Here is a 17364-nt window from a genome sequence, read left to right as displayed (position 1 = left end):
AGACAGTTCCGATATTTTAAGTGACAAATCCACTGTATAATTTTCTCCATAAATTCTCTCCCCCTTTTTTTGTTCCTATACAAACCAGTTTTTGGAAATCAGTGACTACTTTAAATCTACTTGGCTGCATCCTTTTAGGTTTTATGTACTTCAAAGCTCTTTATTCTCTTCCTGGCTGCATTGTCTGTTGCCGTTTTAACAAAAGGAGCAGGAATGTTTTGGAGACTTGTTAACTTCTATTGACTCCCGGCGTGTGCCGTGCTGGGACCGGGCAGGTACTCAACAGGAGAACCAGCCAAAAAATGATAATAATGCTAATAATAATAAGAGCCGCTTTCAGAATTATCATTTCACACTTTTTGACAACAGGTTACGTATCAGGACGGTCGCATTCAGTTTTGCCGAAGCGCCCTGCAGGGCTCTAGAATCTCGAAAGTGGGTAAAAGGGACAAAACACGATATTTTGTACAAGACAAGAGTTGATGCTTGCCAGTATTTAATCTTATATTGGCTTTCGGTGTCTTCACTTATACTGAATGTTCTCAAGAGGAACATTTTTTTTATATTTTTTTTTCCTTCATGTTCAACATTCAGGTCAAAGAGATAATTTTTAGCCCGCACGAATTAATATACTTGATCCATGTAACATAAAGCATTGCTCGATTTAATATGCCACCAAAGATACAAAGAGTTAGTTTAAATGTCGAACATTTCGAATTTAATTTTTTATTTTAAATGTTTTTTGATTATTCAGGCATGTGGCAAGAGGAGTTCACTACTTTCACTTAGGACCCTTGCATGTCATTTGAAGTGACTTCAGTGGTATTGTTCCCACTGGTTTTAAAACTTCATTTGACCTCTTTGATCTTGGTCCTCAATGACTGAACAGAGGCCGAGGGAAAGATACAAGAATTTGTGGGCGATAAATTCAAGCCATGAACACGTCCTGCTAACCTCTGGGCTGGCGACTCGTCGATGACACTCCGCTGTAATTGGAGAAGCAGAGGTGGGATTTCTTTCTTCAGGAAAAGGTACCCCACTGCTCCTTTCTGGGAGCTTTCTCTTTGGGCTCCTTAATGAGTCAAAGAGCGTGAACGACACGCGAACAATTTTTGAATAGGCGCATGCAAAGCCCGGCTGTGTGGTGGGTTATTTATTAATGTTGCCATTTGTGACTGGTTCCCATCCGCTCTGCAACAGCGGGTCCGGCCTCTACAGCTCTCACACCAGCCGGGGACATTCTCATTCTTGTCTTGTGTCTTTAAAGGCGAAGTTTTCCAACTAATAAATTGTGCACAAAGGCGGAAACGGGGACGTTTTCTTTTCTTTCCTCCTAACTGGGTAAAGCAAAGGGTGAAAGTCATCCCAACGCTCATTGGAGCACGGTTTTTGGGAGCTAAAGCAGTGTTCAGAGCAAATGGGATGGAAAATTAAATGAAATCAAATAGCTTGAACGCTCTCATTGTCCGCTGTCTTTTAAATGGCACATTAATTACACGGCAGCAGCTTTATTTCGGAACAATATTGTGGACCCGAACGGAGCATTCCAGAACATTTTTTTTCGCGTCGGATTGTGTCAGGTGGTTGAAAGCTTTTTCTCAGGGTCTCAGCGTTACAATTCGAGCTAAAATGTGGGATTTGATTTAACAGGTTGCCAAATAATGAAGCATGAATGTAGGGTAACAGCGACTGTGTGAAGAACTGCAGTGTCCCACCAGGGGTTTCATTCACGCGTCCAAACTGGGCTTGAGTGCCAAGGGTTCACCACTCTATCTCATCGATGCACAATGCCCGAGCTCTCCAGAAAACGTTTTTTTCACTAACCGCTCAGCCATACAAATTCCCTTTATAGGCTCTTAGTTTCTTTTTTAAATGTTTTCCTTTAGTATATTCCCATTGTAAATGAGGAAAACAACTCATTTTGTTTACAAAAACATTTCTTTGTACTTGTAGGCTACATCGATTTCAACTAGTCGGATGCATGACTATGTCTATTATAGCCTACTTCCGACAAGAGTAATGTCGGAAAATTAAAAAATAATAAGAATTGTCATTAATATTATATTCATTTATTTTACATGAACAAAAATATGTTTTTCTACGAATATTAATCTTACATGCCTATTTTAATGCGCTTAACCTACTCGCTCTTGTTGCGGGAAAGTGCAAGCCTCACAAAGGACGGACCAGCTGCGTCGCAGATAGGGGATGCGGGTGGGACATTAGTGACGCGATTGAATAGTAATTATGCTTGTATGGGAGTCCCACCAGATGACATGATTGGGATTTTAACCCAGACTAATATTCAAAGTCGCATTAGAAAGTGGCGAGATAAGTGGCTACTGATTCGACTCTGTTCAAGCGTGCTCCCATTTCTAAATGCTCTCAAAAGGAAGGGGCTGCTTCGTTTCAGTATTCAAAGCCTGAACAAAGTTAGCTCTGCCTTTTGAACCGAATTTCCCCAACTTTAACTCTCTTGTCCCAGTTGAAAGGCCTCGCATAATGGGATGTAAACTTGTCTGAATTGAAATGTTTCGGTGTACCTTATAAATTCATACCCTTTTTCACTCGAGCGCGTAAGAATGAACCTTCAGTCTATCCGATTCTCTCTGCTGTCGAACGCCTATACCGCGAGCTCTATTTGTGAAGTTCATTTTTAGGCAAATGTATTCAGAGGAGGTTTGCAGTGAATAGCTTTGTGTGTCAGCCGGGCCTAATTGGGATTAAGGCACTAAAACCATATGCAAAAAGTGACAGAATTTCTCAGGTTTTAGAGAGCACCAACTTTTGCCCTCTTTTGATCCTCAGATCATTTAAGTGGACGCTGGGAAAAATAAGCTGAGGGAGTTTCGTGTGATGGTATGTACAGACGGATCATTAGTTATTCCATTGACGGCATTCTTTCAATTCAGTCATGAATTGAAAACATTTTGAATAATTTGGCTGTCTGCAGAATATTTTTAATAAACCGAAAATTGTATTCATTTTGAAAGAGACATTACACTTTTTGAACGCTTGAGTTTTTTTTTTTCTCAGTATTTCTTTTAAATTAAAATGAATGGAAATATTTTTTAATAGGCCTGACAATAAATAAATAAAAAATCTTAAAAAACATCATTGCATTTGCACGGTGATTTTAATGACCACATTTAAGTTCTTTTTCAGCAGCTTTAAATGTGTATGTGGGCCTGGCAGGACCCTGGATAGCTCCCGTCTTTGAAAGGTCATGTGGCCACTCACGTAAACCTCAGCTAATTATATTGATAAAGCACGCATGCAGGCAATGCATGAGGCCGTTCTTTTTTATCATGCCGTAATGCATATCACCAATTTTTCAACGCCTTTAGCTCGGGATGCGCATTACAGGACTGGCAAAAGGCATGCTAATGATATGAATCAGCAACCATCACTGGAGATTGTCTGTAGGTCCTCATTAATGGCCAGGATTGACATTTCTGGGTTTTTCATAATGTTCAGTGGATTTCTGCAGAGAAACAATGCAAGGCAAGTACTGGCTGTTAATTGCGCCTCCGTTTCGGGTGGGATGAGCTTGTGGAAATGATGACCGTTGCCAAAATAGTAATGAGGCGCTATTGATTATCCCGATATGTTCAAGACCCTGAATTGTCCCAGTGCTGTCAATTAAAAAAATATCTAGCGAACTGGCGCGAGATAGGAATATTAATATTAATAATAATAACAATGATAATACCACTTACAATGTTAAACAGAAAGTCACTGAGGCTGATTAATTATTTGCGCTGAACAATATGCATAGTGTCTAAATAATTAATTATAGTGTGGTGTAGTGTATTTTATAAAATTATATGAATAAAATATGCAGAAAATAAATGCATTTCACTTGTTTTTTTTTTTTTTTTTTGTCGCCAGACATACTAAAATTCACACAAATCATATGATAATGTGAGCAGGCCTTTGAGTCATATATGGGCTTACTTCAATATTTAGATTTCCTTGTCTAATTGTCTTCCAGAATATTCAAGTTGATTATTATTTTGTGTTTATAATGAGGACTGTTATTATATTTACATTACCATTCGAATGTATTTTATGATTTTTAAGAGATTACTTTAATTCAAGGATGCATTAAATTGGTCAAAAAAAGACAGTGAAGTACTTTTTACAGTAAATTATTTGAAAGTAAGTGTAATAACATAAATTTACAGAGTTTTTAAGCATGTTGGTGATTTTCATTGCTACAGCTTTGGTGATTACTGTTGCCCCAAATTTAAAGAAACTTGATAAGAATTCCTGTTTAGAATATTTACAGGGACATTTTTACATTAGAGATTTTAGTTCTTCTTCCATTCCTGAAACTCTTTCAACACCTATTTGCTGTTTGGATGTTTTCAATTAGCTTTCAGTGGAAAATAATAATATTTATCCCTTAGTTTTAGAAAATACCCTGTTTTTGAGAATATATTGAACTTCCTTTGTTTCTGACATAGCAGACATGGTGATTTTGGTGGGTAAATATCACATTTACACATGCAAATGAGAGAAATGTAAACCCTCCTTTTCTATATTTCATGATTTTGTGAGAATATTTCAAATTTGCTTACAAATACTTTAAAGAAAACTAAGCAAAAAGAAGGGAAACATATACTCCTCATTTTCATAAATAGTTACTATTTTAGTGCTCTTCTGATTTCTATTAAATTTTAAATCTTGTTTTTGTCAGTGTGGTGTGCCAGCTATAATAATAATAATAAATGTTTCTTGAGCAGCGATCAGCATGATTTCTGAAGGATCATGTGACACTTAAACCTGGAGTAATGGAGCTTTAGCATGAGAAGAAAAAACATTATAAAATATTCAAATAGAAAGCAGTTCAATTCAAACAGTAGATTTACTGTTTTAACAGTATTTTTGATACTGAGCAGAAGAGATTGTTTCAAAACCATTTAAAAAAATCTTACTGACATTTTTTTGAATAGTGGTGTATAGGCTATATTTTATTTATAATATATATTTTAAAATCATGTATTTTAACCCATAGCCTACATTATCCCATATATATATATATATATATATATATATATATATATATATATATATATATATATATATATATATATATTTTATTTATTTATTTATTTATTTTTTTTTTTTTAATATGTCATTGAATGACACATGACATTCATGACATATTTGATTTGACCGGACTTAAATATCATTATCAAAAAAAGCCACATGAATATAAATTAGGCTATATTTATGGGCGTTGAATAAACTCTTTAGAAATTAGGCATTCAAACCAACTGCAGCTAAGAAGCAAATAAAAAGCATTCATATCATTTTATTCTAAACAAGAAAAAGCATAGGGTACTGTGCTTTATCGTGTCTAAATGCATGCTATTGTTTTCACGGGAATTCCCACAGAAAGCTGTGTAGAGACCATTTTCTTTTGCAAGTTTTAGCTCATGCATCTTTGGTGTAAACTCGCCTTAACCAAAAGCCCCACAAGAACACCTTTCACAAATATTGCTTCCTTTTGTGTCAGCTACATTTTCCTTTTGCTCACAGTGTCTGGCTTCTGTAGTTTTATGCTTAAGTACTCCAGTGCACATGTCTTTCACACTTCCAGACAGTTTGAGTGTTTGACGTGTTCCAGTGTGAACCGATCAGGATGGATCAGATGCAGACGAGGAGGGCAGATTTTGATTGAATGGGGCCATATAGTGAGTGTGACTTCATGTTGTGGCAGTACCATTCTTATGACAGTTTGCATGGGATTCCCCTTTGGCCAAAGAATCGAGGTGATACACTGAGCATGGAGTGACACAGTCACACTCTCTGCCTTTATCCTACGTTGTTTTCCTGTCTGTTCCTTCCTCATCTGTGTCTCCAACACAGTCATAATATGCCCTGCATGTTACACCTGTTGATGTTGTAGATTGTATACACAAACAACGGAGTAACAAAACCCGCAAAAAGATGTAATGCTCAGAGCTTTATTTCCAGTAGTGGACAAGCAATGCAAGACACAAGCTGATTTTTGGTTTGTAAGGCATACACATCTGAAGGCATGATTGGTGAGCAGAAAACACCACTACTCTTCATCATCTGCTGCTCCAGAGATGGAATAAGATTTCTCCTGTGTGTTGCTCTCCAGCGTGTCATCCTCAGTTTTAACGGTTCTGTGGGAGAAAGAAATGCAGATTCTAAGTGGCCTGGAATGAAACATTCATTCTACACTTTTTATTTTCTAAAGAAACAACATGTAAAGATGACTTGGGGATGGGATAGGAATATGACTTGATAGGAATATAAAGTTCTTGTGCAGACACCACAGAAAGAACACATATGCAAACCACTAAGTTAGGGCTCTGACAGAAAGCCTGATTTTAATGCTACCTGATAAGCACAGTCTTCCTCTCTGTCATCTCCACAGCCTGCTCTTGAGTGTAGTCAGCAGTGGTGCCTGGGCCGCCAACCACACTGGTGATGCCATTAACAAGACCTCCACCACTACCACCTCCAAGACCTGAGGCAGGACCACTGGCAATGCCTCCTCCAAGACCTGTGGCTGGACCACCACCAGGACCTCCGGCAAGACCTCCGCCCACTCTATCAACGATTCCTGCAACACCTGCCGCTCCAGCACCATGAACACTTATGCTGCCGCTCATGAGGGACATGGTTTGCATGCTCTGCATCACAGAAGTAATACGAGAGTCTTCACCCTCAATGAGCTTCCTGTGAACAAAAATTTAGAAGGAAGGACGTTTTGAAATGCTTAAATTCTGGTATGTTTTAAACCTGAAACCTACAATCGTTTTGGGAGTTGTTGGAATTTGTTTGGATTTAAACAGTATTTCAAGTATCTAAAATCCACCTGTATGTGGTAATTTCAATCTCGAGGGCCATCTTCACATTAAGTAGATCTTGGTATTCACGCAGGAGAAGTGCTGTCTTTTGTTTGGAGGATTTCAGCTCAAGCTGCAAGGCCTCAATTCTTGCCTGAAAAAAATAAATAAAAATTATAACTATTTTTATCCTCAGATTTCTTTCTCTGATTTTACTTTGTAGGCCAAAGCATGATTATAAGTGACTTGGTTTCTCACCTGGAGTTCTTCCAGTTCTTTTCTGTACTTTTCTTGAGTCTCACGGATCTGTGCTTCTAAAGCCTCATTTTTGGTTTTCAAAGAGTCCAAATCTCGCTCCTTATTTTGAATCTGGAAATGTGCAGAATATTTAAAACAAGAGGAAACAATGAATGAAAGTAATACTGTAATCATTTTGAATATTATGTTATTTTTACTTTTGTTAATCATATAAAATGAACATATCAGAGATTTGTTACCCAATTTAAGCATGTGTTAAGAATGATCATTAATACTTACGTCCTTCTTTGCAGTTACAATTTCCTCTCGTACGCTTCGCACCTTGTCTACATGTTTTGACGATTTGTTGTTGAGATCATCAAATTTGGTTTTGTACCAAGAGTCCATTTCCTGCAGAAAAATTATTTTGTTAATATGAAGTCCAGAGAGTCTTGCAACATTTTGTTTAAACATGACTCAATGAATTTTTTTTTATTTATTTGTTTATTTTTTTGGAAGCATAAATATGGGATGGAAAATTCCCATATTTATGCTTCAAATAAAAGTCTTAGAAATTGTTTATATAACTGTGTGAATTAAGGTCAAGAACAAAGAATGTTGTTGTTTTTTTCAAACAAACTTAATTCCCCCCAAAAATCTAAATAGAATAATAAAAATAATCCCCATTACATTTAATTTTAAACGTTTCCATTTACAATGGAAAACACATATAAACATATTTTAATATTTTATTCAGAGAAATTTTAAAGCAAAAATAATAACATTTTCCAACTACTCACATATCATGTGTACAGTACAATGCTGCCAGACCTCCCCTATATTCCAAACATTTTAAACATTACTTGTTACGTAAAAATCCACACCTGTAAGTTCTTCGCGGCAATATCGTCATACTGGTGTTGGATCTGCTGGATGGCGCTGGAGAGGTCTGGGAGGCTGTAAGCGTCTGCTGCTGTGGCGTGGGCCGCATATATCTGTTTCATAAGCTCTTCGATTTCCTGAAAACGTGCGGTTTTGAAAAATTAAAACTCTACTTATCAAAGACAATGTAATTATTTTCCTTTTTAATTACCTCTTTGTGTACTCTTCGAAGGAATTCTAGTTCCACCTCCATGTTTTGTAGCTGCTTCTCCAAAGCAATGCGCGCGGCGGTGGCGGCGTCCACATCCTGAGACGATAAAAGATGTTCATCTCAACATTTTTTTTTTCTGCTTATCGGCTAAAACTAAAGTTTATAAGACACTTTGGTGGTAATCATACCGGACGGAAGGCTTCGACATCAAGCTCGGCTTTCTTCCTCATCTCTACGGCCTCCTCATATTTCACCTTCATCATCTCCAGCTGAGTCGCCATAGCGTCCTTTGCAGCAATAGCGAGGTCCTTTAAAAGTAATTAGAGGTATTATCATATAATGTATAGACTGTGTCTAAGTCTGATACTATTTTCCCCTCATTGCGAATTATCGCCTGATTGTTCCTTATACAAGACAACATTATTTTGAAGTCTTAAAATAGGCTAGTGTAGCATAAATATATTTATAAATCATTAATTTAATTTAATTCTTTACGAATAGGCGTTAAGGTGTTTGCATATTATACATTTATTGTAGACTTTTATAATATTATTTGATCCTTAAGATCTGTCGAAGGATCCATTCAGATAATCATAGCTACCCGCTGTGTCCTCATCTGCTCCGCCAGCCTCTTCAGCTCCTTGAGTTGCTCCTCGTACAGCAGGCGGAGGCCGGTGGGCTTTAAGTATCGATTCTTTAGGGCCTCGATTTCTGTCTCCAACAACTTGTTTTGCTGCTCCAGCGATCGGACCTTTGTTGCGACAGGAGAATAAGAAAACACAGTATGCGTGTCATGTGCTCTGTCTGTATGACCACAGAAGTGCGAATAATGCGCTTTACGCTGCCAGCGCGCGCGACGCATTCAAGCGTGGCCAAATCAGACAAATGCTGCCAAAGATGCCTCTAAAAGTGGGCTTTTTTTCCAAGAGCATTAAGAGCACTATTAAATTATTGCATTTTTGTTATTTTGTTTTTTTACATTAATTACAGTAGGCTATGTTATTCATAATGTAGGCTTTGACATCACTGACATTGTGTTCTAATCTAATCGCATCCAGTGTATGCACCAAGGGCATACTAATTTTGTGTGAGTGTACTTGCCTTCTCGATGTATGCCGCCAGTCGATCGTTGAGGAGTATCATCTCTTGTTTCTCACTGGTTCGTGTGTTCAGGAATTCACGGTTTTCTGCAGCAGCCTGGTCGAGATCGACCCCTGGACGCCCTCCGCTAAGACAGATGGCTCCCATTCCGACACTGCAATTAAATCAGATTTTTCACAACGTGAATTCCGGTGTTCTGACAAATAATGCTACTTATAAGATTATGCTACCAACACTGTATTTATCCTACTGTAAGGGTAGCTGTACATGTTAATAAAGCCTCACACCTTATTAATATCACGTAGAAAGCAAAATCTGATAGTGCTTTTCGCTATCGAATTATGCTACCATCTGTTTTAATGTGAGGTAGCAAAATCTTACAGGGTAGCACAAATCGTCAGATCACCGAAGGTAAAACGCCATGAGATTAGTTGAAGAGTGAATGAAAAGTAACGTGTGGCTGATTTGGCGAAGATGCATTTTTGTCACTTTGGGTTTTATTAGGTCACACAGTTATTGAGAGCGCTTAAGGTTCCTAGAGGCCGTGTGTGATTTCTAACGGATCAATAAATATAATTAAAAAGAAACTGTGTTCTAACATTGTTTTAACAAAGACATTATTTGTCACCAGACAACAGAATAGGCCTAATTAAATTCGGAAAACTAGGCTAATATTTAAAGTAACTGTATAATTAATTTCATGAAATTTATATTTTTATTATATGTTTGTTAAACTGTTATATATGCAAATTATGTGCATCTATCTATCTATCTATCTATCTATCTATCTATCTATCTATCTATCTATCTATCTATCTAAATTTATGTATTTTATTTATAGCCTATATATACATTTTGAAATATATATTTAGATTTTTACAGTATCATTAATTTTATAATACAAGATTTTTTTAATGTTTTTTTTAATGCATAAACGTATAACAAAATAGAAATACATACTTTTTATTTTGTTGTATATGTATATAAATTTCTTTAATAAAAAAATATGATTAAATATATGGATAAATGTTTAAATATCTTTAAATATTTCCTTAGTGTAACAATATACTATACAGATGTCTAAAAATATATATCTAGTGACTTTTTTATTGTTGTAAGTTGTAATGTTTTATTTTTTTCTCTGTTATTGAAAGTTTACTTTGAGCATCTCCTATAAATGCCAGAAACAATTAATTACTTTGAGGTGGGAAAAAATATGTAGGTTTAACATATTGCATTTAGTCTAATGCATGTGATGATGTTCTGCATTGTTCCTTTATTTATCTGTGAATGCAGGATGGGCGATGCTTACCCGGTCATGAGGGGCTGACTGCGTGAGGATGAGATGGTCCTCCGGCCCACTGCCATGCTTCTGCTGACAGTGCTGGCTTTACGGGTGTAGCTGGCTGAACGGCACCTCCCAACATCCCGTCTGACGGGAGAAGGGCTGCTGACCCTCACCTGGTAAGAGGAGGTGCTGGCATCCTCGAAATGGCGGCGATAGGATGAGATCCTTTCTGGGCTGCGACTCATCATGGGTCAGTAGCTAAACTTTAAAGCCTTACTGTGTTGATTTTCCTCTTGCAAGTTCTGCTCACAAATTCAGACTCCCAGAGATCCAGGCATTTTATACTCTGCTATAAACATGAGTTAATGCTATGGGAATGTTGAGCCTCTGCACCATCAGGAATTGTGCCCGTCACTCAAACATCTGTCAGGGTCTTGAGAGGTGTTGAATGGAGGGATAAATTATGAGACAAGACTCCATTAGTCTGGAGGTGCAGTTGTGATGTGATGTGGTTTGATATGTAGGGATTTAATTACAAGCTTCTAGACAGGGCAAGGAATAATGTCACAAGGTCAATCTGTGCAGTGGGATACTGATATGTGAGACATGACACTAATGTGGTCACTATTTACATGGCAGAATGTGTAAAAATTAGAAATACAAAGGGAATTAACTAGTGTTTTTCTATGGCCTGTCTGAGATTTACGCTTGAAATGACTAAAGGACTTAAGTGGGAATTACAAAAGTCCTTGGAGTCTCTTTATTCAGGATCTAAAGAATGGTATTTTTTATCTAAAAAATGGTGCAGATGGTATTAGTTTCAGCTGAATTATAGTCTAATCTTTAATCATTACAGAACCTTTTTTTTTTTTTTTTTTTGCTGACTGAATATGGTTTATGAGATTCTTTCTGGCTATCTAAGATTTGCCAGGCATGTGGGAGGAAGGCTGGGTTTGCATCTCTATGAGATGTGAACAGTGGCTAAATGAGCTCAAACACTCAGGCGTTATTTTACCCCTGCTATCTCATTCAATTACAGTACATTAGTCACTCATCCCTATAGCAGAGCTCAGAAAAAAACGATGACAGCATTGGTTAAGACAATAGACTTTATTGGCAATAATAAGGCACTGTTATCTTTATCCGCTTATGCTGCTGTGCTGACTTAATTTCAGATTCACCAGTGAGAGACAGCTTTGTCACATCATTAATGCCAATGGTACACATAATTCTTATAATCATAGACATCAAACATATGGCTCAAAGACAAATATGGCTAAGACTAACAGTGCACTCTCAGGAAAAAAAATGGTGCAAATGTTGTGACGGTATTAATATGTACACTTTAGGATTTATATTAGTACATAATAGATATTACCTTCACGACAAAACAAAGTACAAAGGTTTACCGACCCAGTAACAGATTTTGTACCATTTTCTGAAAGTGTGTACGACATTCTTCTATGATTATATAATGACAGTACCATGTACAGCTCTTGTTGTCATTAGTCACAGATTATCCTGAAACATGTGTAAGTAAGTAACAAAGGCTTATGAAGTGCCAGCCAGATGATGCATGGCATTAAAAGTTTAAAATGTAATTTAGTTCTGTGATAGCAAAGTTGTCCTGCCTAATGTTTTTGTTATATATATATAAAAAATCACAGAGTTGGAAAAAGGATTGGCCCTTGTGTCAGTATTTTTTTAAACCACCTTTTGCATTAATTACAGCCTTTAGTCTATTGGTCTAGTCAGATATGTCTCTACTAACTTTGCAATATTTGCCCACTCAAGTTTGGTTAAATTTGCTCAAGTTCACTTAATTTTTATGATGACCATTTGTGGACTGCAGTCTTCAAGTCATTCCACAGATTTTCAGTGGGGTTTAAGTCTGAGCTCTGACTAGGCCATGCAAGGACATTCACCTTTTTCTTCTTCAACCACTCTGTGCTTTGGGACATTGTTATGTTGGAAGGTAAACCTTCTTTCCATTGACATCTTTCTGGCAGAGGGCAGCAGATTTTCCTCAAGAATTTGATGGTATTTTGCCCAATCCATTTTTGCTTCTATGCTGACAAGTGCTCCAGACCCTGCTGCAGAGAAACACCCCGTAACAGGATTTTACCACCTCCATGCTTTACTGTAGGAATGCTGTTGTTATTTGGATGGTGAGATGTATTGGGTTCCCATATAATTTGGTGTTGAAGCCAAATAATTCAATTTTAGTCTCATCTGCCTCAGAATCTTAAAGGAGCCGTATGTAGGATTGTGGCCTAAACTGGTACTGCAATCACTATAAAAATACTGTAGAGCGGTGTATCCCCTCCCCCTACCCCCTGACTCGAGGTTGCCAGATGAGCTGCAGGATTCAGCAGAAACGTAGGCTGCTTCAATGAGCTTCCAATGGCAAGTGACGAACAGACGTACACAGTAAGTTTTTTTTTTTTTCTGTTAATTATGTTTATGCTTCATGAGAGATATTTTGATAAGTAATTATGTATTTAAAAAATTTACTAATTGTCATTAGTTAAATATAATCGTAAAGATTTATGCTCGTATGTGACAGTATAATCGTAAAGATTTATGCTCATATGTGACAGTATAATCGTAAAGATTTATGCTTGTATGTGACAGTATAATCGTAAAGATGTATGCTCGTATGTGACAGTATAATCGTAAAGATTTATGCTCGTATGTGACAGTATAATCGTAAAGATTTATGCTCATACGTGACAGACAGAATGATAACTGTTAGTCTAGGCTACTGTCTCAATTACATTTCAAATTGCCATAATGGGCGTGCTAATGTTGTTTTCCTCAGCGTCTCAGCATAATGACAGAGAAACGGGCTCCTGTGATGCATTGCTAATGTTAGCATACGTCCATGTGAGCTAACGTTATGTTACTTTGCACAAACATAAATAACTTTGTTCGACTGTCATGAATATATGAAATGTCCATTGACATCAAGTACAAGTTAGCCAAACATAGATGAATCTTACCTGTCCAGGAGAAAATTAGCAACGTTGGCGTCTGTGTTCAAATTCTTCTCCGTTTTCAGCCGTCTCCATCTTTCAAAAGCATCTCCAATACAAATTCTGGTTTTATTTCGGACTTTGTCACAACGAATTTCTGAATTATAACGAGGTCTTTTTGATTTAGTAACATTAGACATTTTTATCCGACTGGAGTTAGGGTAGGTTACAGCAAAGCTTGCAACACAGATCCCGAAACACTACTGACTTCGTGATTGGTAGATAGGTGGAGGGAGGCCCGTCAGGCCAAAACACAAAATGACAACATCAACATCAGTTGAGGGCTGCAAGTCCACTTTTTAAATGACAATATCCTGGCCAGACTACTGTTGTCATTGATATAAGTATTTGAAATGAACATGATTTCTTAATGTCTAGTGACACATCAGGGCCATTTTATGATTAATTGAAATAGATTTCTTACATACAGCTCCTTTAAAGGTGCGTTTGGCAAAGCTCAGTCGTGACTGTTTGTGGCCTTTCTTGAGGAGTGGCTTTTTTCTTGCAGTCCTCCCATACAAGCCACATTTGTGGAGAATTTTTGATATTGTTGTCAAACAATAACAATAACCACTCTTTGTCATATTTCTGCAACTGCTTCAGAGTTGCTGTAGGCCTCTTGGTCGCCTCTCTAGCCAGTTTCCTCCTGGCTCTTTCATCCAGTTTGGAGCGACGTCCTGATCCAGAAAGGGTCCGTGTTGTATCAAATACCTTCCACTTCTTAATAATAGACTTCACTGTGCATTGATAAAGCCTTCGAAATTTTTTGTATCCATTTCCTGACTTGTGCCTGTCCACAACTTCATCCCGGAGATCTTTTGACAGTGCCTTGCCACCCATAGTTGATTGTTTGCTGCAGTTGTACTACCAAGGACTGAAATGCTTCAGGAAAGCTCTTTTCATGCTGAGCTATTCAAAATGACCACAGCTGATCACAGTTGAAAGTCAAATGGCTTTGTGTGCCGGGGGGTGATCCTTTTTACAACTCAGTGATTCTGTTTTATATATATACACGTGTACATAATTTTTTTAGTTTTATCTCACTAAATAACAAAGATATGTACATCAGATTTTTATATTTAGTAAAGAAAACCTGAGTAATTCTTGCCAGTGCAAAACTCAAGGCAAACCATTTAACATTGATATTCATATCTATAGCAAAAAAAGCAAGGAATGAGTCATGTCCTGAATTTTAATATTAAGTTCAAATTAAAAAAATTAGCAGTTGTTTTTAATCGACAACGACAAATGAGATAATAGGACAGCTATTTTTTTTTTTAAAGCACAAAACACACAATGTAGCATCAAGTTTTATTTTCAAGAATACAAAAACATAACTCTCCAGTTAATTTTATACAGTGCTATGTTGACTTCATAAATCACTGGATAAAATGTATAATTTTTTTTTCTCTGATATTTGGATTGCCTGCTCAAAATATTTAGGTTTAACTAGGCAAATAGCCAAGAGCCCTTTGAACAGAAGTTGTAACATACACACTGTAGGCCACTACACTTCCCATTCAAACTGACTACATCAAATAAAATATCAGCATAGAATGTGCACTGCTCACATGTAACAGTGCAATTTTTTCAGGCTTAAAATATAATCACACCAGTCAATACCGTTAAATGATTCAGTCTTAGTGGCACACTTTGACTCAGTGTCAATGGTATAATTCAGACTGCAGTACAAGTCATTCAAACTTCTATCACAGTGTTAACATAACTACAGCGTGACAATCACTGTTTGGTTTTTATTAATTGACGTTCTGCCCATTCTTGCCATCCGCCTGGATAATGCTGAACCCTAAAAGAGCAGAGAGTAAATTAGACAACTAAAGCAAACAGAACATCAATATACAGTGTTATAGACTATTGATCTTTAACTGGTTTAAATGTGCAATTTCTTTTATTTCTTCTTCAGAAAAAAAAACATTTTCTGTTATGCATTTCATAAAAGCATTTATCATATGCATGCCAATGAAGAATGTGTTTATTGTTTTTGTTCTGCCATTTTTTAATCGAAATATAAGTGAATTGCATTTCAAAAATTAATATTTTCATAATTGCAGCATTTTCTTTTGGCCTATGTCCCTCAATCAGGTTTGATTTTGGCTCATCATAGTAAAAAGTCTGGGCAGTCCTGCATTAAAATATCATTGTATTCATATAACCTGCTTGTATCTTATAATTTAATGTACTTAATACATTTTAATGTATGAGAAAAGTCGTCCTGTTCTAGAATGAAACTTTGTGTAAAGAGGCAAAGAAACAATCACTTGTTGTGTAATAAGCATAACTGCTCACTTGGTGTATCCTAAAGACGCTGCAGTTTCCAGGGCTGTTTTGCTTCTTACACCTGCTAGGCAGGTGAACACTATATTTTGAGATTGTGATGGCATGTCTCCTCCGTATTTCTCCTTGAATTCATCAGGCTTGAGCTGGAGAGCTGTGTTCACCTGACCCACTGCAGAAGAGAGGATGGTACAGTATTATAATTTATATAATGTGCCTTTAAATAAACAGTATACGGATTAGGCCGTGCATTGACTTACATGGCACGTTAATTGACCCCGGTATGTTCCCGTATTCCCTGAGTTCCCAGGGCTCACGGACGTCTATAACCACACTGGATTCGGACAGCAGCAGTTTCTTCAGCTGCTCGTAGGACACATCTATTGAAGCCTGACTTGAAGAGCTGAAACTTCGCAATGAAGTACCATCATAACGAATGACACGGATGTCTAAAAAAAGACAGATAAGACACATTTGACCAACAGAGGCCGTGCTTCTGCTACACGTAACGTTGGTTGTCATGTGATATTTTACCATTAAAACGGAAAGTGTCACCTTTAGAACAATTTGTACATGCTCAGTTTTTTTTTAAAGTACTTATTACAGTCCAAACTTTTCCAATTACGTAGAGACAGAAATCACATATGTCAAATCGGTAAAGATAAATGGAAGATTCACCGTGATTTTTCACTATCTATCGATGTTAAACACGGTATATTACATTTAACTGTTATTAAATAGGCCTTGCAATGCAATATTTCAACACTCACGCTGCAGGCAACGCAGATGTGTCCCGCATGAAGTGGTTGCCAGTCGTCTTGTAGCAGGAATGACACTTCTGCTCGCTAAAACGCGTACAATACTCCTCGTCAGCCGTGAAGAGACATTTAACGCCATGCTAGGTCTTATGGCAATGAAAGCTGCACGCTGACGATACTCCCTATTTCTTGTATTGTATTTAAATATTGACGAAAACACGGTGGGACTGATTGTATGTTACGTAGCTGGATTGCGGCTACTCACTACTCTTGCACGCATGCGCACAACTGCAACTACGTATTAGCAGTGACGTAGGCTACTCTTCTTTTAAGCCCCAAACTCACATGCAAAACCTTTCCCTCATAATATGGGTTTTTATGGTATGAATGTTCAGCATATATGGAGAGAGAGAGAGAGAGAGAGAGAGAGAGGGAGAGGGAGGAAAAAACCAAAAACAAACAAACAAACAAAAAAGTATTATAATGTATTTTGATATATTATTGTAACGTTTATAAATTATAATTTAACTGGCAATAACAATGTAAACCCACACGTGCTGTGTGGTTCCAACTAATATAGCACTTGCTATAGGTACTTGCTAAGGAAAGCTTTTACAGAAAATGTGTAAAAAGTGTAGTTTTATTTAAATTTTTATATGAATAATACAATCTATAATATTACACTTATTAAAAATGCAAGTCATTATGCAGATCGCAAATATGCCTG

The 17364-nt window shown here is 37.0% G+C and overlaps 2 protein-coding genes across 2 annotated transcripts; both read right to left on the bottom strand.

Annotated features, from left to right (window-relative positions):
• Nucleotides 1-5569: 5569 nt before the first annotated feature.
• On the bottom strand, nucleotides 5570-10835 carry LOC109106590 (glial fibrillary acidic protein-like). Its single transcript, XM_042773352.1, has 11 exons — nucleotides 10574-10835; nucleotides 9262-9415; nucleotides 8762-8911; nucleotides 8349-8468; nucleotides 8161-8256; nucleotides 7952-8086; nucleotides 7368-7478; nucleotides 7089-7199; nucleotides 6860-6984; nucleotides 6379-6720; nucleotides 5570-6161 (listed from the first exon to the last, which is right to left on the bottom strand). Exons 1-11 carry the CDS (start codon nucleotides 10795-10797, stop codon nucleotides 6074-6076), a joined length of 1656 nt encoding a protein of 551 aa, XP_042629286.1. The 5' UTR covers nucleotides 10798-10835; the 3' UTR covers nucleotides 5570-6073.
• A 4046-nt stretch (nucleotides 10836-14881) lies between these two features.
• Nucleotides 14882-16943, bottom strand: tstd3 (thiosulfate sulfurtransferase like domain containing 3). The gene is made up of 4 exons (XM_019119437.2): nucleotides 16650-16943; nucleotides 16140-16328; nucleotides 15892-16051; nucleotides 14882-15391 (listed from the first exon to the last, which is right to left on the bottom strand). The coding sequence occupies exons 1-4, from the start codon at nucleotides 16774-16776 to the stop codon at nucleotides 15325-15327; spliced, it is 543 nt and encodes a 180-aa protein (XP_018974982.1). The 5' UTR covers nucleotides 16777-16943; the 3' UTR covers nucleotides 14882-15324.
• Nucleotides 16944-17364: the final 421 nt, after the last annotated feature.

The sequence above is a fragment of the Cyprinus carpio genome, chromosome A16 (assembly GCF_018340385.1).
Source record: "Cyprinus carpio isolate SPL01 chromosome A16, ASM1834038v1, whole genome shotgun sequence".
Classification (NCBI taxonomy): domain Eukaryota; kingdom Metazoa; phylum Chordata; class Actinopteri; order Cypriniformes; family Cyprinidae; genus Cyprinus; species Cyprinus carpio.
The sequence above is the reverse complement of the archived record's forward strand: the minus strand, read 5'-3'. Positions and strand labels throughout refer to the sequence as shown.

Coding starts and splice junctions, on each gene's coding strand:
- LOC109106590 (XM_042773352.1), bottom strand. CDS start 10,797: ATGATGAGTCGCAGCCCAGAAAGGATCTCATCCTATCGCCGCCATTTC. Junction 8,912..9,261: donor TGGCGGCATACATCGAGAAG/GCAAGTACACTC, acceptor GTCGCAACAAAG/GTCCGATCGCTGGAGCAGCA. Junction 8,469..8,761: donor AGCAGATGAGGACACAGCGG/GTAGCTATGATT, acceptor TTACTTTTAAAG/GACCTCGCTATTGCTGCAAA.
- tstd3 (XM_019119437.2), bottom strand. CDS start 16,776: ATGGCGTTAAATGTCTCTTCACGGCTGACGAGGAGTATTGTACGCGTT. Junction 16,329..16,649: donor ACATCTGCGTTGCCTGCAGC/GTGAGTGTTGAA, acceptor GTCTTTTTTTAG/ACATCCGTGTCATTCGTTAT. Junction 15,392..15,891: donor GCGTCTTTAGGATACACCAA/GTGAGCAGTTAT, acceptor CTGCTCTTTTAG/GGTTCAGCATTATCCAGGCG.